Genomic DNA, 21,328 nt, shown 5'->3' with positions numbered 1-21,328 from the left:
AATATTTGTATTAAAAGACAGGTTTTTGCATTGGGGAATGGCTTAGAATTGTTAGAGGCACTGCATATTTTTCTAAATGCAATCCAGTCTGCTCTTCCAACTTTGGACCCAAGTCACTGTCCATCTGCAGAGCTGAGCCCAGATAAATATTTTGATGTAATGATTTAATGGGCTTCAATCAAATTATAAATAACAATATGGACAGTAGGAATTTTTAATCTATTCAGTTTTTTCTACATGGATTATCTGATTGATTTCATGGCATTTACTGAATATGCTGTAATATTCTAGAACTGAATGCAATTAGTATCATTTGTAAATAAGGGCATCTGTAAGATTTTGCTATCTGTAGGGAATCCTTTATCCATTTGAACATAACAGTATTAAATAACTTAGGCACAAACATTTTCCTGTTTTGTGTCTTTTTTTGACATTAATAATCCTTTGGTAAACATTTTCTGGAAATTCCTAATAAATTGAATTGATTCACAATCCATTTGATATGTCTTCTAGGAACTTGGCTAATGAATTGATAATGGATAAAAAGAAAATTTAATTGACCTATCAAGGGATTTTGAACTACAAATACTAAAATAAAATAATCCATTGGTGATGGAAGTGAGAGCTCTGCAAATGACTCTTGAATGATCTTAACATACACATGAGAGACTGCTTGTTGAAGAACAGACTTTCCAGGACTGAGTTTGATTCATCTCCAGTCAAAGACTTTTTTTGGTAATTAATCAATAATAAGCACAAAGGGATCTTATGTTTTTCATACTGTTGTCAACAGGAGGACTGCAAATGTTGAAAATGGTAGCAAAAACTTGCCTATTCCTCTCTTGTATTTGCAGTGGGTATGCCCTCATGTGTGTACATCTTCTCATAAAGACTTTATAAAGAAAAGCAAGTAGATATATGGTTCAATAGTTATTGAGGTACTCTCAATTACCTTTTTTGGGGGTAGAAATAGTATGCATTCTGGTCATCTCTTCCCCTCCTTAAAACAATTCCTCAGTGCTTTCAAAATTGTGTTTTATCCAGCAGGGATTTCCTTTTTAATTGTATGGTCACATAGATGTGACCTGCCATAAGAAGTCACTTGCGAAAGCATGACATTTCCGCTTTTCATATTTCCATCAAGAATATACCTTATGCATCAATAAATAATTCTTTTAAAGATTCGTAATTATGAAAAGCCAAGCAAGTGGGTCAGCAGTTCTTAATATCCATTCAACTATTTTGGTGGGAGCACTAATATTGTTTGTGACTTTTTCCATTATTTTAGTTTCTTTGCCTTCCTCCAATAACTAGTCAGACAATCTCCATGCTTTCAAGATTGTGTCACTCTGAGCATGGATTTCCTCAGTCTGCATTTAATATGGTCCAGCTGTTCCTGTCAATTTCATTTTAAGTACCATATGTACTGCCTCACATAGCATATTGGTTTTGAGGTGTTAGGGCTCCAAATGTGGTGTTTCTAATGCATGAATGATGAAAATTGATTGTAATAAATATTTACAAATTGTTTCCATTTTCCATCTCTGTTGTCCTTCTGCCAGTTTAATCTATGCATGTTTTTTTTTTTTTGAATGCTGTGGCTTCGTAATGTCTCATGATAAGTTTTTTGCAAACTTTTTTTTTCACTTTCACTGTTTCTCATTGTTTTATGAGGCTCATAATTTTTGGCCATCCTCTTCCATTGCTCTAAAAATGAGCTTTCATTCCAAAGTAATGGTGCTGTTATTATAAACTGTGACTCTTTCTCAGCTTGACAAGAAGAGAAAAGTGTTTGCTGTCTAAAGTGGTTTCTGGAGCCTTTTGTTCTACCTATTGTGATGACTGTTGTACATCGGTTAAGCTGGTAGAAATCGTGATAATCATGGACAATGTCTTCTGTTTTTTTGTTCCCCCTCTCCCCCCACCAAAGGCTTATTTTGGTGTTGCAACTGGATGTCTTCTTTTTATCATTAACTTCTCTTCTTACTTGATATTAATTTTTTGACTTTTGTTTCTATTACCATTGATAGTAGATTCTACAATGGCTTCCATTTCAATAAATAGATTTTCCCCATCTGTTAAGATACGGTCAATTTAATTTTTTCCCTTTATGCATGTTGTTTTGCTTTTCAATATGTTCAAAGCCTTATATTCCTCTTTAGTAAAAATTATTTACTATATGTAGGCATGAGACTTCTGAATAGTCTAAAGTCATTGATCTCTTATATTTCTTATATCAATACTATATTTTCTCATGAATTTTTCACTATTCACCCCTGCACCCAGCTTTGCATGAAAGTTATGGATAATCAAAGTATATGTTGACTTGTTTGGAAGATCTTAAGTTATTCTTTGAATTCCTCATTTTCTTCATACTCTGCCACAGATGCTGGCACATTTTCAATTTTTGCTTTTATGATATTTCTTATCCATATGGATAGCATGAGTAGTGTGAGATGATATGACCAAGCATCCTGTGAAATAGTGTTTCCTATGACCTTTGGCCCACAGTGAAACCAACTCCACTGACTTTTTTTTATTTGCCTCTCCATGGTGTCTCTATGACTCATTCTTCCATTTAGTTGTAACTATTTTTGTCTTGTAGTCCTGTTTGTCGTGAGGATGTCATTTTTGACATGGGAGAGTCCCTCCAGTAATATGTCCTTCATCAGTCATTGAACAAATGTCTCTCATAGAATTTTTCATTTAGCACACATTTTTATGATTTTAACAACCTCCACACTAGGTCATCTTCTGCCACTGGGCAAATGAAAGAGGGTCATGTAGGAATGAGGGTCATTTAAATTTGTTGTTGTTGTTCCGTCAATTGCCATGGCTAAAGAGATCATCACCTTGAGGGAAACCTACTGGTGATAAATCTTTTCCATTATTAGCTAGTAAATGAGAATATTTAGCCTGAAGAAGAAAAGGTTCAAGGGACATAATAGGTAATATTAAGTGGAAGAGAAATTCTGTTTGTTTTTCTTGGTCTCCAAATATAGAAGTAGGAGCATTAAGTGGACCTTGTAGACATATAAACTTGGTTCTACATAAGAAAAATCTTCTGAGCAGACCTTTGGAGTGGAATGAACTGCTTTGGGAGTTGGTAAGCAACTTGTCACTGAAAATGTTTAAGAAGAGTCTGGATGACCACTTGTCAGAAGGTGTGTATGTGTGTGTGAGCATGAGTGTATTTGTGTACATGGGGGTTGGTGTAGGGATTGGGAATTCCAACTCACATACATTTTTGAGGAGATAATTTCTTAAATGCCTTTTCTCTTGGATTCTGAATTTTTTTTTAATGAAACAGCTTTTTTCCCAATTAATCAATCAGAAAGCATTTTTATTAAATACTGAATTTAAGCACATGGTAATAACTTACCAGATGTCACTAATAGCAATAAAGTTTGTGATTGGAATATTTTTCCTATGTATCCCCAACCTTTAGATACCAACTTAAAAGTGATGGCTCTTTAATGGTTCACTTGAAGGTTAGGTAGTACAAAGACGGGAAGAAAGCTGTCAACAGTCCCAGCCAGAACCCTGACCCCTGCTAATATTCCCATGCCATGCTTAAATGAGGAGATGCAAACTGTCCTTGATATAAACAAGCCCTCCTGGTGACAGTGAATTGATAAAAGAAGACTTTGCTAGCTGAGGCATCTCACTTACAAAACACAAAGACATATTGTACAGCGGGGCAGACAGATACATTTTCTGCTCCTGCCATGTTTCAGGCAGCTGGAAGATGCTGATGCAGAGGCCAGGAGGCCATAGCCACCCTGCAGATCTCAGCTGCTATTTTGAGGTTTCTCTGACTTTCTCAGGAGGCTCAATCTCTGTAGACAAATCTACAAAAATCCCTTTCTTAATATGGAATTGTGTGTATATGTAACATATACATGACACAAACATAATAGAAATATTTATATATATATATATCATATACATATTACATGGGTAATAAATATTATATGTCACAGTTAATGTTAAGAGGAAAAAAAAAAGGATTCATAAACCGGGCTTTTGTTTATCTGTCCCTTCCAAAGGCTAATTGCTTATTTAAGTCAGACACACTTCCTCAGAGAGTCCATGTAGCACTCCACTGAACAACTCCAGAAGATCATAGATTTATTGCTGGAGGAGCTCTTAAGTGTCATCAAAGCCAAACTCCTTATTTTACAGATGAGGAAACTGAGCTGATAACCGAGACTTTAAGTGACATGCCAGTGGTCACATTGGTGGTACGTGATACAGTTGGGATTCGATCCTAAGTCATCTGTATCCAAAATTATATGTGCTCTTTCCACAGCCCAGAATTGGGGGTGACCTTGATTATTAGAGATTGCCTATTGAAGGACAGACTGAGCTTGGCTCCCAGATATGGAATTCAAACATATTTGTAAGAGCTAAACAAATACAATTTCATGTAGCAACAGTTCACTAATGGCAGACTAATGTGTGCACAACTTAGGAGATGAACAAACAGCTTTCTGGCTTGAAGAATAAAGAGAGGCTAATTTGTCAAAATGCTAATTGATTTTCCCTGCTGTGTGTCACTAGCTGACATTTTAAGCATGATAGATACATTTAGAGTTTACCAAGGAGTTTTCAAAATGCATTCCATCCACAAAGTTTCTGTCCTACTTTTGAAATTTACCTGGTTTTCCTATCTGCCATTCCATGTCACAATGGATAATAGAAACTCTAAACCTGTAGTTCTATACACCCAGAATCCTATGAATACCCCTAATGATTTAAAAAAAGGAAAAAGAAAAGAGAGACAGAGCACATTGCAGTTTTAAAAATGAGCTGCAAAACGTATTTTCATCCCATACAATTTCTTTTGCTTCTTGGGTAACTAGAAGTACACAGCCCAATGCTTACTTACTCTCTTGGCTATTCCCTTTGACCCATAAATGAGAAAAACTGGCCTATTTACACACAAATGGCCCATAGGCTATAAGAGCTACATTTAAGACCATTCCTAACACAAAAAATTCTGCATAGATAAACAAAGACAATCCAGAGGGAACTTTTTTTGCAGTTACTTATCAAAATCAAATTCTCCATGACTAAATGGCACCCAAATATCTTCTTTATTATGTATTGGTTACAAGACAGAAGAGTGGCAAGGGCTGGGCAATAGGGGTTAAGTGACTTGCCTAGGGACACATAGCTAGGAAGTACCTAAGGTCACATTTGAACCCAGGACCTCTCAATCCACTGAGTCACCTACCTGACCCCCACACCCCCAAGTATCTTCTAATGGATGTTTCTTTCTTTTGGTTTGTTTATAAATGTAGGTAATTTTATTTTTGGCTCCTCAATAGCTCCTAATAAAAAGAGTGTTGAAATTTAAATTGGTTATAAGTATCTAAGAATATTAACATAAAATTTAACTTAATATTTAGTCAATAGTATACTTAATAATAAAACATTTCTGAAATTGGACAGGGCTGATTTACATATAAGAACACTTCTGTTTATCTGTATGGGCTCTATTATATGTTCTATCGGTTATACATATGGACCAGTTTCAGTCTACGGTCTAGAGGGTCTGCAACACACATATATCTCCTTCCAATAGCTCCAACTCTATGAAAGATCACAGTCCTATTCCATAGTAGTTGGATGTCTTTGTTATACCTTCTACCCAAGCCATGAAGTTGAGACTTGAATGCTGTTGGTGTTTACCTTTCTGGCAGTGCTGCCCATCAAAGCCCAAGGGGCAGTCACACTCGTACCCATCCTTCCTGGGTCTACAGCTGCCTCCATTGGCACAGGGGGCTCGCACACAAGGGTGGGCGGTATTGTCCACGTTCACACCAGACGTAAAATCATGCCTCACGTGAATGGTTCGGTCATTAAGGACAATCTTGGAACAAGAAAAAACAATGAAGGAACTCAGATGCCTTCTAGGTAGGCTTCTAAAACATCACTTAGACAACTTAGGTCAGGGTTTCTGTGACTCGCACAGAGACTAAATACTTCTATTCTCTGTTTAGATTGCCTTCTAATCTGGTGGAAATGTACAGATAATTCTAAAATTCCCACAAATGATAATGTTATTAGAATGTTATAGAATATATTTAATAATATATGATAGAGCATCAGGACAAAATAACTATCCTCCTGATAGAAAACCAAACTTGTTATAATCTACAATTCAATGCTACCCAAGAAATATTTATTTAACATCTCCTGTGTACAAGCATTGGGAAAGGTACAAAGTATCATTGCATGAAGGTGAACTGTCACAGACCCTATACTTAGAAATTTGGTGATATAATGAAGCAGAAACATTTTAACCAAAAACCTATGATACAAGGAAAATATAAGTACAATGGAGAGGTATAGGGAAGATCCTGTGAACAATTTGAGGAAGAAGGGAGCTGAGTGGGCAGGAGAGGACAATTTTAGTGGTGAGAATCAGAGAAGGCTTTAAGTAGGACCTGGTATTTAAGCTGGGCTTTGAAGGAATGGATGGTGTGAAGTCCATTCGAGAGATAATGGTGGCCTAAGCAGAGAGAAAGAGACAAGGAGAAGCCTCATTTATATATCCCTGCCACATCAAAAAGGGAAGTAATATCAGATAAAGTTGGAAGGGTAAGTAAGGTAGGAGCCAGATTGTAGAGTGGTTTGAATGCCAAGAAAAACGGTACATGTTTTATTCAATAGACAACTGAAGACTTTTGAGGAGATGGATAGTGTAGCTGAAGCTCAAAGAAAACTGCTAGGAGAAAGAAAGGTGTAAGAGAAATCTTTTTGATTTTGATTCCTCTACAAATTATGACTTCCTTGAAGATATTGGGAGAAAATTCTGAATTACTTCTTTCTTCTCTAACCTTTCCTCTCCTTATTATCCCATTCCATTTCCACATAGATAATAGAACTCCTTGAGGATGGAGAAAATAATTTTGAAGTGTTCATCTTGTAAGCTGTTAGTGAAGGATGTAAATGATTTTGCCTGCTTCCAAGGCAAGTCACACTTGGGAATGCCTGTGCTTCCCTGTGAGATGGCTGAGGCCATAAATTAAGCACAGTGAGCATTAGGTATCAGACTACTTGAGCACTGCTTTGAAGGATGAATTAAGGAAGGGAGGGATTGGAAGCAAGAAGATTTGTCAGGAGGCCATTATGATGTGATTTATCAATCTACCTCAGCTATATGTGTGGAGGTTACAAGATTGTGCCAATGGTACTTCATAATGGACTTTGAATGCCTTGCTTGGGTCTTGGAAGCAGATAACTCAAAATGAGAGAAAACTTGGGAGTGTCTCTTTTTCTTTTTCTCCTCCCAATTGTCTCCTTCCCCCAATCTCAATGTCAATAGAAAGACAAAATCTTTCTGAAATGTCCACTTTACAAGTTGGAGGTAAAAGACTGTGACAGTGGGTAGAGCCTAGAGTTGGTGGTTAAAACTTCAGGGTATGAATGAGGAGGAAGGGAAGAAGGGAAAGACAGATGAAAGCCAATAATAATGAAAAATATGGAAATCTCTTGAAGGAAGTCATAATTTGTAGAGGAATCAAATGTATGGTGATTCATGGGAAGGGAAGGAGGAAGCTGCGTGGGTAGGGCAAAGGGTGAATATGCCAGACATTTCTACTGCCTTCAAAAAAGATAATCATGAAGAAAATAATGAGATGGATGGCTAATTAGCTTGGCCATATATGGAATCAGTCAGTCAGTCAAAAAGATTTATTAAGTACTTCCTATGTGCCAGGCAAAATGCACTCCCCGATCTCAAGAAACTCACAATCTAATGTGGTAAATAAACATGAAAATGGCTATGTACAAATAAACCATATATAGAATAAATAGGAGATAATCAATGGAAGAATCAGGGAAGGTTTCCTCTAAAAGGTGAAATTTTTACCTGAGGCCTGAAGGAAGCCAGGGAAGCCAGGAGACAGAGATGAGAAAGGAAAGAATTCGAGCCAAAGGAATAACTGGTGAAAATGTTCAAAGTTTGGAGATGGAGTGTTGTGAAGCTGGTGTGAAAAGGTTGGCAAAGCAAGGAAGGGCCAACTTGTGAAGGTCTTTGAATGCCAAACAAGAGGATTTTAAATTTCATTCTGGAGGTGATAGGAAGTCCCTGGAGTTTATTGAGTAGAGGGACTGATATGGTCATACTTACACTATCAAAAGATTAGAGTTGTAGCCATCCTAGAATGGTAAACATCTGAGTTAACTGAAAAAAATGGGAGGGAAAGATACCTCCCAAGGCCCCCAGAGTTTTAAAAATGTAGAAGAGAAATATATTTGCCAGCTTTCTCCTTCTCTGTCTCTGCCTCTGCCTCTGACCCTTGCTTGCTATTTATGTTAGGTTTGGTTTTCTGGTAAATCTATGCCTGTGAATTAGTTGTGGCTTCAAAGATAGTGCATTCTTCTAGCCTAGCATAACAGGGAAGAGATGGGAACTGAATGGTGCTGGTGTGTGGCATTTCATGTAGGAGCAGATCTCTGTGGCTAAATGGCTGCTGAGTTCTCTTTGCAAGGCTTCTTCAACTCCAGTTCTCATAAGTTCAGTTACATGATTGATAGCCTGCAACTGCTGAAGGGGAGAAAAATAACTCTACAAATTGGCTTGAGTCCTGAGCAAACCAAAGAGAAATACCAGCAAGTAGAATAGAGCCAAAAATAGATTTTAGGCTTCCTTCTATTCTGCCCTCCTTCCCAGTGTTGGTCTTTTTCAAGTTAATCATGGTCTGCCCTCCTTCTTGAGAGATCCCAGGGTCATTTGGTACATTTAAAGCATATGTCAACACCATCATGGCCTTCCAATAAGTCAGGAGTGGGCAGAGATGGTATGCTGAGAGAATATTTTAAAAGTTATTTTTAATATTGTACACATGTAGATATATAATGTGTCTCAAAAGTCTTGGTCCAGTTTTAAACTTATTAAATCTTATTTAAATATAAAATTACATCAAGACTTTTGGGATGTTAAATAGATATTCAATGCCTTTATTTTTTAGCATATTTTGTTAAAGGGTTTTTTTCCCTACATTTTTTGATATAAGCATGTGGCTTGTGGTATATAGCATGATTAATTATGTAAAGTGTTTATTTCATTTTTTCCTAATGAACAAAAGCCTACTTTTCCCTCTCTCACCAATTAAAAAAGAAAAACAAAGGCCTTGTAACAAATATGCACAGACCAGGAAAAATTAATTCCTTCTTTGTTTATGTCTAAAAAATATCTTTTGTTTTGTATCTTGATTATCTTACTCTCTGTTAGGAGGTAGGTAGCGTGCTTCACCATGAGTCTTCTAAAATCATGGTTAGTCATTGCACTGCTCAGAGGCTTCGAAATTGTTTATCTTAAAAATGTTGTTATATACATTTTTCTCCTGGTTCTACACATTTTGCTCTGCATCAGTTCACACAAGTCTTCCCAGGTTTTATTGAAACCAACTTTTTCATCATTACTTAACATACAATATTATTACATTACTTTCACATGCCATAATTTATTCAGCCATGCCTCAATTGAGACAGACCTCTTAATTTCTGGTTCTTTGATTCCATCATCCTAAAGATTCTCCCTCACAGCAATTCTTCCATGAAGACTTCAGTCAATGTCCCAACAAGAATAAATAAAAAGTTAGACTTGTACCTTTTGGATGCTCCCACTGAAAGGCTGGAGGATGCCTGAATTCTTCTTTACGTTATCATAGTTGGGCACTCCACCAATGAAAATATCAGTGTTGCACTTAATCTGAGTAAAGGCTCCCTGACATAAGATTTAAAGAGAAAACAAAGCAATATAAAAACCATAATTATAAAGAAAAAATCATAATCAAATGAAAAATCCCAGATAATTATGCTAAGAGTTCTTTTGTGCCTACTAGGAGGGCAAAGGAATATAGACATTACAGATAATCTCAAGTTTCACCAAAAAATTTTTCCTGTAGAACAACCATAAAACTTTCATTCCATTCTGTAATGGTCATGGGCTTCTTAAATTAGGATGTGTGAAGATTAAATTAATTCTTCCCTGATTGTGAAAATTAAATTAACTCCCTGCCCAGTTTTAGATTTAATCACCAAAACTGTATACACCCCACTTACTTGAGTGGGGGAGGTCTGTGACCCACGTATGCAATAGTGGGTGACGAATCAGAATCGACTGACTGCCCCCTGGGCAGTCCTCAACAAAGCTTTAGCTGTAATTGGTACATGTGAAATGGAAGGTAGTCATAGGAAGTGACAGAAAAAGAAGTGTCTTTCAAAAGGAGTTACAATTTCCTGTGAGCAGTTCTTCAGAGTTCTGAGTTTGAGCTGGAGGCTGATAAAGAATCTGCTTACTGGATCTCTGATGTTGGACTTGATGTGACTGTTCTTAAATCTCTCCCTTTGGACTGACATGTGGTAAGTGAAAAAGGCTGACTCCTTTCTTGGATTTTCTGAAGGGACTAGCCTCAGGAGAGACTTACCTCTTGAGAGAGGCTCCCTGCATCCCCAGGTCCTTGGCTCAAGGACAAGGCCCCTCCATTTAAGGACTAACTAGCCCTGCCTGGGTTGAGCCAGGGCCAGAGCAAATTACTTAGTGTGTAGGCTAGATATCTTACCCTATCCTCTCTCTGATTTCCTTACTTTCACTATTTCTATATTTTATAATAAATTGTTAAAATAAATCTCTTTGGAATGAATTAAATTCCTGGTGACCCTATTCTTATAGATGGAAGAAGCAGCTAAGAACCTCAAAATACTCCTTTAGAGAACAATGGAAAGAACTCTGGTTCTAAAGGATCTGTATTAAAATCCCATTTCTGATGTACTCATATAGAAATCACTACGAAGTGTCTGGATTAGATGGTTTCTGAGGTTGAGTTCAGCTCAAAACCTATGATCCTTTGTTCCTATGTCATTGAGATAAACTCTTCCAACTCCATGTATATTCATGAGCCTGTAGGTTTCCCCCTAAAGGTTCACAACAACCCAGACTCTCAACTCTGTGCTAGATAACCAAGTTGATGTGTGACTGTCTATACAGATACCCTTCAAAGCACTCTGGGAGCTTTGGGGATGGAAGTTCTATGAGTGGCATCTAAACATATTAATATACTATCAACTATAGAATGCATCACTTCATTAGAAGAGGTACCCAAAATAGCAGCAGGAAACACACTTTACTTAACAACTTGTCAGCTTGAAGGGTCCATATTAATTGAAGGTTATCAAAGAGGCAGATGGGCTTTCAGAAATCCCTTTAATTAATAAGTTCACATTTGACTAAAGAGGGATGCAGCAGCCCAGTTACATATTGGATCAGAAACTATCATCGTGGATTCTAAGTAAATCAATGGCAGAAATACGTCAGTGCAGAGAGAGGGATTGCAAAGAAGTCACTTTGGAAGGGGAATGTTTTGAAAGGTGTATTGCAACTAAAGTTATTGTGTCTCTAGATAGAAAAGGGGAAAGGATATCCTAGTGTGCCCTCTGGCTGCCCATCAAAATCCTCTTCCCTTTCTCTCCCACCCTCCTGTTGACATGGGGCAAGGCTACAGCTGTCATCCAGCAGGGCAGGATAAAAGAAAGAAAGAAACACACGAGGATCAAAGCAAGCCCTGCATGGCTCCAGTCTGGAGAAAGGGCTTCATGTCTGGATCTGCCACTTGTGCTTATATAGAACGAGCCTCCTCAGATAGCTAAGCAAATAGCATCATGTTGAGGCTGTCCAAGACCCCTGCAAACACGGGATTCCTCAGTTACCAAGGACCCAGGGCTTCCTTGTACTTCACTTAGTCCTCACTTTCTACGACTGAGGAGAAACCGTTTAAGTGCTGCCCATTGAGTACTCCTAGGAGGCTGAAGATCAGTCTCTGTTTTCAATTTAAAAGCCTCATGCCCCTAGGATGAAGGTTCTGTTCCATTCTCTACTTCCTCTCCCCACTCCCCAATATATTTCACCTTGCTGTGCCCCTATCAGACAAACCTTCCCATAAAACCTCCAAGGAAGACAGTGACCTCTACCATTTGTGTACAAGTCCCAAGAGCAGAAATGGCAGATCTGGAAATCCCATGGGATGAATTAATTTGTGTATATTTTGGACCAGACCTGGGATTTTGTAGGGAGTTCTGGGGGAGGATGCTCCTCCCATACTGAACACTGGCATCTTCTCTTCAACTTTTTGCATTAAAGAGATGCCCAGAATATTTGCAATAGTGATTAGCACAAGGTCACATAGTAAGTATGCCTAAGAGATGGGACTTGAACTTGGGTCTTTTTGACTCTATTACTTTTAATATTTGTAGTAGCAATAGTTCTCTGGTGTGCTATATTTATTTCCTAACAACAAATGCCATATTCTGTAAAATGACAAGTCTTAAACTCTGCAACCAATGCAACTATTGACCATTAACACTTTCATTATATGCTATAATTCCCATTTTACAGATAGGTAAAGGTGCAGAGAGCTAATTTGTTAAACTCAATGTTAAGTCAAAACAAAGTTGGGTTTACTGCTCACAAAGTGATTCCTTCCAGTGCTATTGAAAACTCTTGATGACTGTAATTCAGTGGTGTCAAATTCAATCACAAATGAGGGTCATTAAATGGTACATAGAGATCCCTGCCAGTATATAGTAACTTGGAAAATCAAATATTAACATTATCTATTGTATTTGCAGCAGCTAGGTGGCACAATAGATATAGCTCCAGTTGTAGAATAAGGGAGTTCAAATTCAGCCTCAGATACTTGCTACCTGTGTGACCCTGGGCAAGTCATTTAACCCATTTTGCATCAGTTTTCTCATATGTAAAACGAGCTGGAAAAGGAAATGTCAAAGTACTCCAGTATCCTTTGCCAAGAACATCCCAGTGGGATCACGAAGAATTAGGCACAACTAAAGATTAGACACAATTGGACAACAAAATAAATTGCCTTTATTTTGTTAAATATTTCCCCCATTACATTTAAACCTATTTCTGCACTAGTGTTTGACTGCTATAACTGATAATTCTATGCATGGACGGTGTAATATCTTTGATTCCCAGTCTTTTTCTCTCACTGCCCACTGATGGCTCTGTCATGGGGTGGACTGGGGAAGGAAAGACAAATTCAACTTCAGAATGATTCAATTGGCAGTTTATTTTGGCCTTAGAGGACCTCCCTTTCTAAGGGAATCTATCTGTTCTATGTATTTTGCATGTGGGTGGGTGTTAAATCTATATTATCTCCCTTCATTAGAATATAACTTCCTTAAAAGTCAGGAACTGTTGGGCATAATCTCTGTTACTGGTAAGTCTGAGGCTGATAGATCTCTTGAGCTTGGGAGTTCTGAGCTGCAGTAGAGCTAAAACTCACTGGGTGTTCACATTAAATCTGGTAACTATATGCAAAGTCCATAGAAATGTGGGGCCACCAGGCTGCCTAAAGAGAGGTGAATGCAGCCCAGGTCAGAAACAGAGAGGGTCGAATCTGCTAAACAGTAGTGAGTTTGGGCCAGGGAGTGGCTATAGTACTTCCAGCCTGAGCAAGATAGGGAGATCAGGTTTCAGAAAAATAAAATTGAATACAAAGAAAAGGTGGGGATAATATTTGAGTTTTCTTGAAACTCCAGTGTTTATTTAACAGAGTGCTTAGCATATAATAAGTGCTTAAGAAATGTTTGTAGATTGATTGATTGGTTTTCACCAGTGGTGTTTAAACATTTGGTAAGAGGCAATTCCTGGTTAATTTTTTTAGGGTTTATCTATCCCATCCTTCACCTCCATGACAAGTGACTTTATAAACCTGTTCACTGTACACGTCAGAAGATATTTCTACCCCTGTGAGAAATGTGACTGAAAACATGGAAGTAGGACCTGAAGTCCTTTTCCAATTGATTCTATTGTGGGGTTCATCTCTGATTCAAACAGCAATGTTCCCGGTTAGCAGCTTATCTTCTTGGACCAGGCAGCACCTTGGCACCAAGCTTATCAGTCTGATGCTCAATTCACATATTCATGGTTTCTACTCCCACAGAGGAGACCGAGAACTTGCCTTATCCAGTGGCGGTGAAAGAAAGAGCTTCTATTTGTGTTTGTTCTATATATTCTTATATGTAGTATATGTAAGTGTATGTGTTGGTTCCTCCCTTAGTAGTAAACTCTTTAGGAATATAGATTGTTTCATTCTCTGTGTTCGTGTCACCAGTATGGTGCTTGGTACACAGTAGGCACTTGATTAAATGCTTGTTGATTGACTAATTACTGAATCAGGATAATGGGAGAAATTAAGGAGGCAAATAATGAGAGGAGAGGACCCTGGACCAGAGTCATGAGATCTTGAGGAATTATTTCATAGTTTTCTTCTTCAGTTTTCTCATTGATAAAATAATTAAGAGAACAATATGGTAAGTTTTAAAAACTGGAATTGTAGTTTCATTGGTATTGGGAATTTATGAGTTCCTCAATGAGGTAAGAGAAGCCAGTGGAAATGAGGCAAAGCACGTCTCTTAGAAGGGGTGTGCCTTGAAGATTCAGTTGTGTTGCTGAAAGGGGCATCTTTCCCAACCGGGCAGGGAATGGTAGGGCATGAAAGGTGTTACAAGTGTTACAAGGAAGCAGAACAGTTGAATCGTAGGAACTAGAAGGTAACAGTTGCTGCCAATTTCCTAATGAGGGCTTCTATGTCTCATTCTGAGGATGGTGCTCCTAAACTTACCCTTAGCTTCAGAGTATGGCTGCAGAGCTGACCATGTTGAAAGAGAACCTGGTAGGATTTCTGTGGGGTAGAGCAATCACTTTCATGTGGTCTAGTGCTTTCTGAGTGATTTCCTTGTGTTGGTATTCTCTCGTATTATGTGTACTCCTGAGGCAACATTGGGGATTGCTTTGATATAAGGTATCTGAAGTTTTAGACATGGAGGACACCTAAGTGCTGGGTGACAAGGACTCTGCCACAAGGTTGCGGCCAAATATTATTTGACAGCAGTGAGGACTTATTCTCTTGCATGCTCCTACATTTTGGGAAGCTGGCAGTCAGAGATCATGGGAACTCATAGCCAGTAATTCATTCAGGATGACTACTTTTTAGGAACTTTGGGGAAAAGATTATTATTCAGTTTTGGTTTAAACTCCTTTACCCCTGAAATCTCTTTGAACCCTGAAAGTCTATGGTTCCATTTTTAAAAAAAACCAGATCTGTGATTTCTTAGCTATAGGAGATGCCTGGTGATAAAATTCTTTGCCAGTACTAATGAGTGAGTCCTCTGGCACTTAGGAGAGTCATACCTAAGGCACTACTTGGTTAAATGATTTTCTCAGAGTTGAATAATGAATATGTGCCAGAGAGATGAATATAAACCTATGACTTCCTGACCTGGAGGCTGGGCACCCATTCGTTATTCCAAGCTATTTCCCATGATTCTTTATGTAGCCAGGCTTAGAATGGATACATTCCTTGATGTTAACAGACAGAAAAATAATATGATGGCTTTTGTGTCTTACCTCTGCCATGCCTTGCACTGTCCTCTGTCTATCCACTTGTAAGATCCCATTCTTTGCTGTTCGAGACACATGCAGTTCATGCCAGTGACCCAGGGAAAGGGGCTCTTCACTCCTGAAGAGAGAAGGAAACTGATGGTGAGTGGCTTCCCATTCCTAAGCTCTTCTGTTGCATTTGTTCAAGAGGAAGACCTAGTGGAGAGAATGCTAGCCTATCCTGAAGATCTGGGAACTGGTCCTGGCCTGGCTACTAACTTAAAGAAAACTAGGGCATCATCTGATCCTTCTTCATCTTGGCAATACAGGCACAATATTTGCTCTACCTATATCCAAAGTGGGCAACTAGGTGGTACAGTGGATAGAACACTAAGCCTGGAATTGGGAAGATGAGTTCAAATCCAGCCTCATGCTTATAACTGTGTGACATCAGGCAATTTACTTTACCCTGTTTGCCTCAGTTATCTCATTTGTAAAATAAGCCAGAAAAGGAAATGGCAAACCACTGCACTATCATTGCCAGGAAAACTCCAAATGAGGTCACAATTACTAAGATATGATTGAAATGCCTGAAAAATATATCCAAAGGATGTGTTTAAGTTAAATAGGGGATAGAGATGGTGTCTGGACCAGTGATTTCATAGATAAAGGGAAATTGGAGTTAAGGAAACTCCTTCTTTCAATGCAGATTGACAAGTCTAAGAGTGATGCCTAAAACACAAAGAGGTAAAAATGACTCTCTAAGGGTCCCCCAGTGAGGATATCTCAGAGGCAGTTCTTGCATCCAGATCTTGCCAACTGGGAGCTCAGCTTCCTATTGATTATGCCGTATTTCCTTGAAGCTAAATGGTTGTAATGGATGCAAACATACCTCATAAAAACATTCCAGAATTCTCATCTAGAGCAAAGCATTGTTAAAACTACATGCCAAGACGTCTGGGATCATGACAAGGATGAAAATAACTCAGGAATTTCCTGTGATTGAGTTATGGTAGAGGAATCTAAATCCTGAATAAGCCATGGGATACTTAATATATACTCAAGTTCACAAATCCTTGAATGGAGCTGTGATTTCACTGAGGTAGAAGTTCAAGTTCTTTCTAACAATGAAGATCATGACCCACCTAAACCTTCCCTTCCTGTGTGACCCTTCCTATGAACTTACTGCAGGAAGATCATCCAATGTCTTGGGCGCCCTTCCTTTCCCTGCCTTGACATCTCAAAGACACTTTGCCTCTTGGCTTATTAATTCTAACTCTCATCATGTGACTAGTACAGATTTGATTGTTCTATCATACATTTCTTTGATGATATCCTTTAGTCTGGTTCTTCAGAATTCCTCATGAGTTACAGATTACAGCCTGCACATCTCCAGAGCTCTCTGATAATATGCATTTTTCAGTTCTTCAGAGAAGGTTGTGTTCCATTTCTTGTATCCATAGAACAACACCAGTGGAATACAGATATTAAATATTCAACTCATGTTGTTCTATAGCTTCAAGAAATGGAACGTAGAAAGTAGTCTCACACTATGCTTTATGATAAAGCATCACAAAGAAGACTGTGAGTTTGTGTTATACTCTAAGGACTGTTTCCTTCAACTTTTAGGAGCTTCACATCTGTAGTAAATGGACCGGTGGTATGTTGGTAAATGTTTAACAACTAGGTTTCCAGGAATAAAAATGTATGAATGATACAATTTTATGTTTGATCTGAATTATTAACATCTTTCTTCTTCATTTTCTTAAGTCTAGACAACCAACAAAACAGTATATCAAGCATTTGTGAATGCTTACATTGAAAATTAACAATTGGGGGGCAGCTAGGTGGCTCACTGGATAGAAAGGAAGGACTGGAGATGGAAGTCCTGGATTCAAATCTGGCCTCCGATACTTCCTAACTGTGTGGACTTGAGCAAGTCACAACCCCAACTGCCCAGCCCTTATCACTCTTAAGAGTTTAAAAAAAAATTAACAATTAGCTCTTGAGTGAAGTCACATTTGAAACCAGTCAGCCTGACTCTAGGTCTGGCCTTCTGTCCACTGCATTACCTAGCTACCCCTATAATCTCTTAAAGTCAAAATGATGGTCAATCTCATTCTTTTGGCCAAGAGAAAAGGGCAACAAAAGGAGACATGATTGGGAGTCTAAAAGCCTGAATGGTTTTAGGTAAGAAGAATTTAGTATCTCTGGAACTATGTTTCTCCATTTATAAAATGAAGGAATTGAGCCACATGATCTTAAAGGTCCGTTCTAGCTCAATTATTCAATGGTCCTAAGTCTCGGCTGCCAAGTAACCTTGGGCAAGTCAGCTCCTCTGATTACCATACAAAAAAATAACATAGGCTGGACTAGATTATCTGTAGTAATTTAGTTCTAATTTTGCTATCCTATAATTCTAAGCTTTTGTTTGGATTCTGCTAATTCAAAGAGTCAGTTAACAAGTATTTATTAAGTGCTTAGAATATGCTAGGGGCAGCTAGGTGGTACAGTGGAGAGAGTGCTGGATCTGGAGTCAGGAAGACTCATCTCTCTAAGTTCAAATACAGCCTCAGACACACACTAGTTGTGTGACCCTGTTTGCCTTAGTTTCCTCATCTGTAAAATGCTCATCTGTAAAATGGGCTGGAGGAGGAAATGGTAGACCACTCCAGTTTCTTTACCAAAAAAACCTCAAATGGAGTCATTAAGAGTTGGACATGACTCAGAAATGACTAAACAACAACAAAACATGTGCTAGGCACTGTGCTAATACATGATGTGCAAAGAAAGGTAAAAATAGTTCCTGATGTCAAAGAACTGATATTCTAACAGAGGAGGCTACATGCAAATAAGTAGGTACATATAAGTCATAGAGAGTACATAGGAGGTAATCTTTGAGGGAAAGGCACTAGTGATTGGGAGAATGAAGAAAGGTTTCCTGCAGAAAGTGAGACCTGAGCCGGGGCTGAAGCCAGAGGAGCAAAGTGGAAGGAGGTGAGGGAGCAAAGTTTTCTGGGTCAGGGGGATAGCCAGTGCCATCTGTCAATGCTTCTAAGGCACTGAGATGGGAGATGGAGAGACTGGCATATGAGGAACAGAAAGATTAGCTAGATTATAGAGTTCCTGGGCAGCAGCAAAGTAAAGGAGACAGGGAAATAGGAATGGGTCAAGCTAGGAAGAGTTTTCAATATCAGAGGAGTTTATATTTTATTCTGGAGGTAATAGGGAGCTAGTGAGACTTACTGAGTAGGGGGAGTGACACAATTAGACCTAGGCTTTAGAAATATCACCCTGGCAGCTGAGCAGAGGGTGGATTAAAGTGGAAGGAGACCATTTAGAAAGTTATCTTAATAGTTTGGGCAAGAGATGAAGAAGTCTAAATTAGGGTAGTGGCTGTGTGACTTGGTAGAGACGGACCTATTTGAGAAAATATTGTGAAGATAGAAGAAACAACATTTGGCAATGGACAGGATATGAAGTAACACAGTAGATGCAGTGCTAAGCTTGAGTCAGGAGGTCCTGAATGCAAATCTGGTTTCAGATACTTATTAGTTGTGGGACTCTGAGTAAGATACTTAATTCTGCTTGCCTCAGTTTCCCCATATTTCAAATTGGATGGAGAAGGCAATGGCAAACCATTCTAGTATCTTTGCCAAGAAAACCCCAAAAGGGGTCATGAAGAGTCAGACATGACTGAAAAGACTGAACAACAATAACAGGATATGAGTGGGCAGAGTATGAGAGGTCAGCTAGGAATGACACTGAATTGTGGGTCTGGTTTCAACAAGAAGCATTTGAAATTGGTTGCAAAAAATGACCCTTTGAATGGCTCTATGGCTTGAACAGAACAGACAATGACATGCATGCATCTGGGAGGAGGAAGAATCAATCAATGAGCATGTGTTCAAATGCCCCTCGGAGTGTTAGCTGGTCTCTGAGTTTGGGGGAAATTCTCTTTTTGATCACACCTAACACTCCAGAATTCTTTCCACACTTGCCTTTTCTGACAGAGGAGGGCAACAGTGTTTTGAACAACTGAAGAAAAAGCTCTTCATGTCAAAAGAAAAAAGAGTCCCATACTGTGAAAGAAAAAAATTGTGCCAGTCCCTCAGTATGCCGAGTGCCGTGAAGCTCCCAGAATGCAGTGGCTGCAGATGAGGTGGGAAGGGAAGATGCAGCCAGAATTTGTCGTGCCTGAGGTCCAGACATGGTCTCTTCTCTGTTCTTCCTGGCCATTACCCAGGAGGAAGCTTAATTTGAGAGGGGAAGGTGATAATCAAGGTTCCCAACCCCCCCCTTTCCTTTTCAAGCTGTCACCCAGAATCCTTTCAGGTGAATTGCTTAGGCTGTTTTGCATAATCTTATGCAAATAGAATCAGCTAAGACAACTCAAAGTTGTCTTGCTATACAGGGACTAGCAGCTCTAAACAACCCTCTGTCCCCAAACACACACACACTCACAGAAATGCCCTTCCCTACAGCAGAGGGTGTCATTGATGGATGAGGGAAACAGTCATGGAAGAAAAATAACCACTGTTTTTAAGAATCGTTTAAGTCAAGTGCAGCCACCATTTCCCATCAGCTAGGAGGAATGAACAGCAGTTAAAGCCAATATACAGTTGTCACATCTCACCTATGTACTCTTTCCAAAATGGCAGATGGAGGTAAAGAATGTCAGCTGAACAGAGCTGAAAATTTCCTTTAAGAAAAGAGGGGAAAAAATGATCCCTGATTTTTTGCTATCAGGCACTGTTGAGGAAAAACACTGGCAAGCCACAGGAGAGAAGAAATAGACATAAGTAGGAAAAAGAAACACAGTTTGCATCTGGGGCATTTAAGTCTTGGGCAGAAACTAACTAGCAAATGGAAAATAGAGTAGAAGTCTATGTAGATACAGAAACGAGAAATGCCTGTCTGTGTCTTTTATGCTTTGTCTAATTTGTAGAATTCTAGTTCTCAATCTAGAAGAGTAATGTGACCCCCTCATTTTACACAAGAGGAAACTGAGGCTAGAGAACTTAAGTTACTTGTTCATCTTCCCCCAGGTAGGAAGCCTCAGAAGTGGGTCCTCTGATGTTAGGAACAGTGTTATCTTACTATACCCCACTGCTTCTATATGAGTTCTATTTCTCTTACCAGTTAGTAAATTCAGAGGATTCAGACAAGACCCTCTGCACTGTTTTCTCATCTTTGTTTCCCTAGTTCCTTTCACAGGGGGTTGCACAGATTTCTAGGATCCCTGATGAGTTTAATGTGGGTAGTCATTGCTAGTGCAGACCATGGCCCCTCTTTATGACTTCCTAAGTAGTTGGTGGGGCCAAAAAAATCTTAGCCAATCTTGTGCTGATGCACTTTTCTTAACTGGGTCAGGCTATCCCTTGGATACCAGATCCACGGACCATCTTTAGCCCACCCTGGAATCCATTCCAGTTTTGGTAGGACCTACCCTTTGGTGGGATAGCTTCTAAGAACTTATGGTCTTGCTATGCTGAAATGAAGCCCCAGAGGAGGACTTTGATGAATTTAAAGCAAAATGTAATTTAAAAATAAATTTTAGTTTTCAAATAACTTTTATTTTTTCCACATGGGAGAATGATGGAGAAGATTGGTCTTGTGAAATCCCTTCATCTCCAAAATGTCTTGGGTAGAAGGATTAGGAAAGCTTCCCACTAATTCTAAGTGGGCTATGGAGGGTCATGATGATTTAAGAGTTCATTGCCATACCAAGCTTAGTCTAATTTACCTTGGGGTACCACTTTATAAGTCTCTTTGGAGAGAAGGGGCAATTTTCTTTCTAGAAGGCAAGTCCTACTGGTAGAAAGGGCTCGGCCAAATAACACCTGGAGGAAGGAAGCTTCTAGCATGTTGCATGGATTCTTTATGGTGGATTACGGTAGAACATGGACA

At 38.9% G+C, this 21,328-nt stretch overlaps 1 protein-coding gene across 7 annotated transcripts in view; it reads right to left on the bottom strand.

Moving 5' to 3' along the window:
• Positions 1-21,328, bottom strand: part of EGFLAM (EGF like, fibronectin type III and laminin G domains) — a 266,219-nt gene that overhangs the window by 35,926 nt on the left and 208,965 nt on the right. For all 7 annotated transcript variants that reach the window (XM_007487435.3, XM_007487436.3, XM_007487437.3 and 4 more), the window contains 3 exons: positions 15,446-15,557; positions 9,626-9,742; positions 5,698-5,878 (listed from right to left, as the gene is read on the bottom strand). In XM_007487435.3, coding sequence (XP_007487497.2) covers positions 5,698-5,878; positions 9,626-9,742; positions 15,446-15,557 — 410 coding nt within the window. The remainder of the gene's footprint in view (positions 1-5,697; positions 5,879-9,625; positions 9,743-15,445; positions 15,558-21,328) is intronic.

Source organism: Monodelphis domestica, chromosome 3 (assembly GCF_027887165.1).
Source record: "Monodelphis domestica isolate mMonDom1 chromosome 3, mMonDom1.pri, whole genome shotgun sequence".
Lineage (NCBI taxonomy): Eukaryota > Metazoa > Chordata > Mammalia > Didelphimorphia > Didelphidae > Monodelphis > Monodelphis domestica.
Note: the sequence above shows the minus strand (reverse complement) of the source record. Positions and strands in the feature narration are given on the sequence as shown.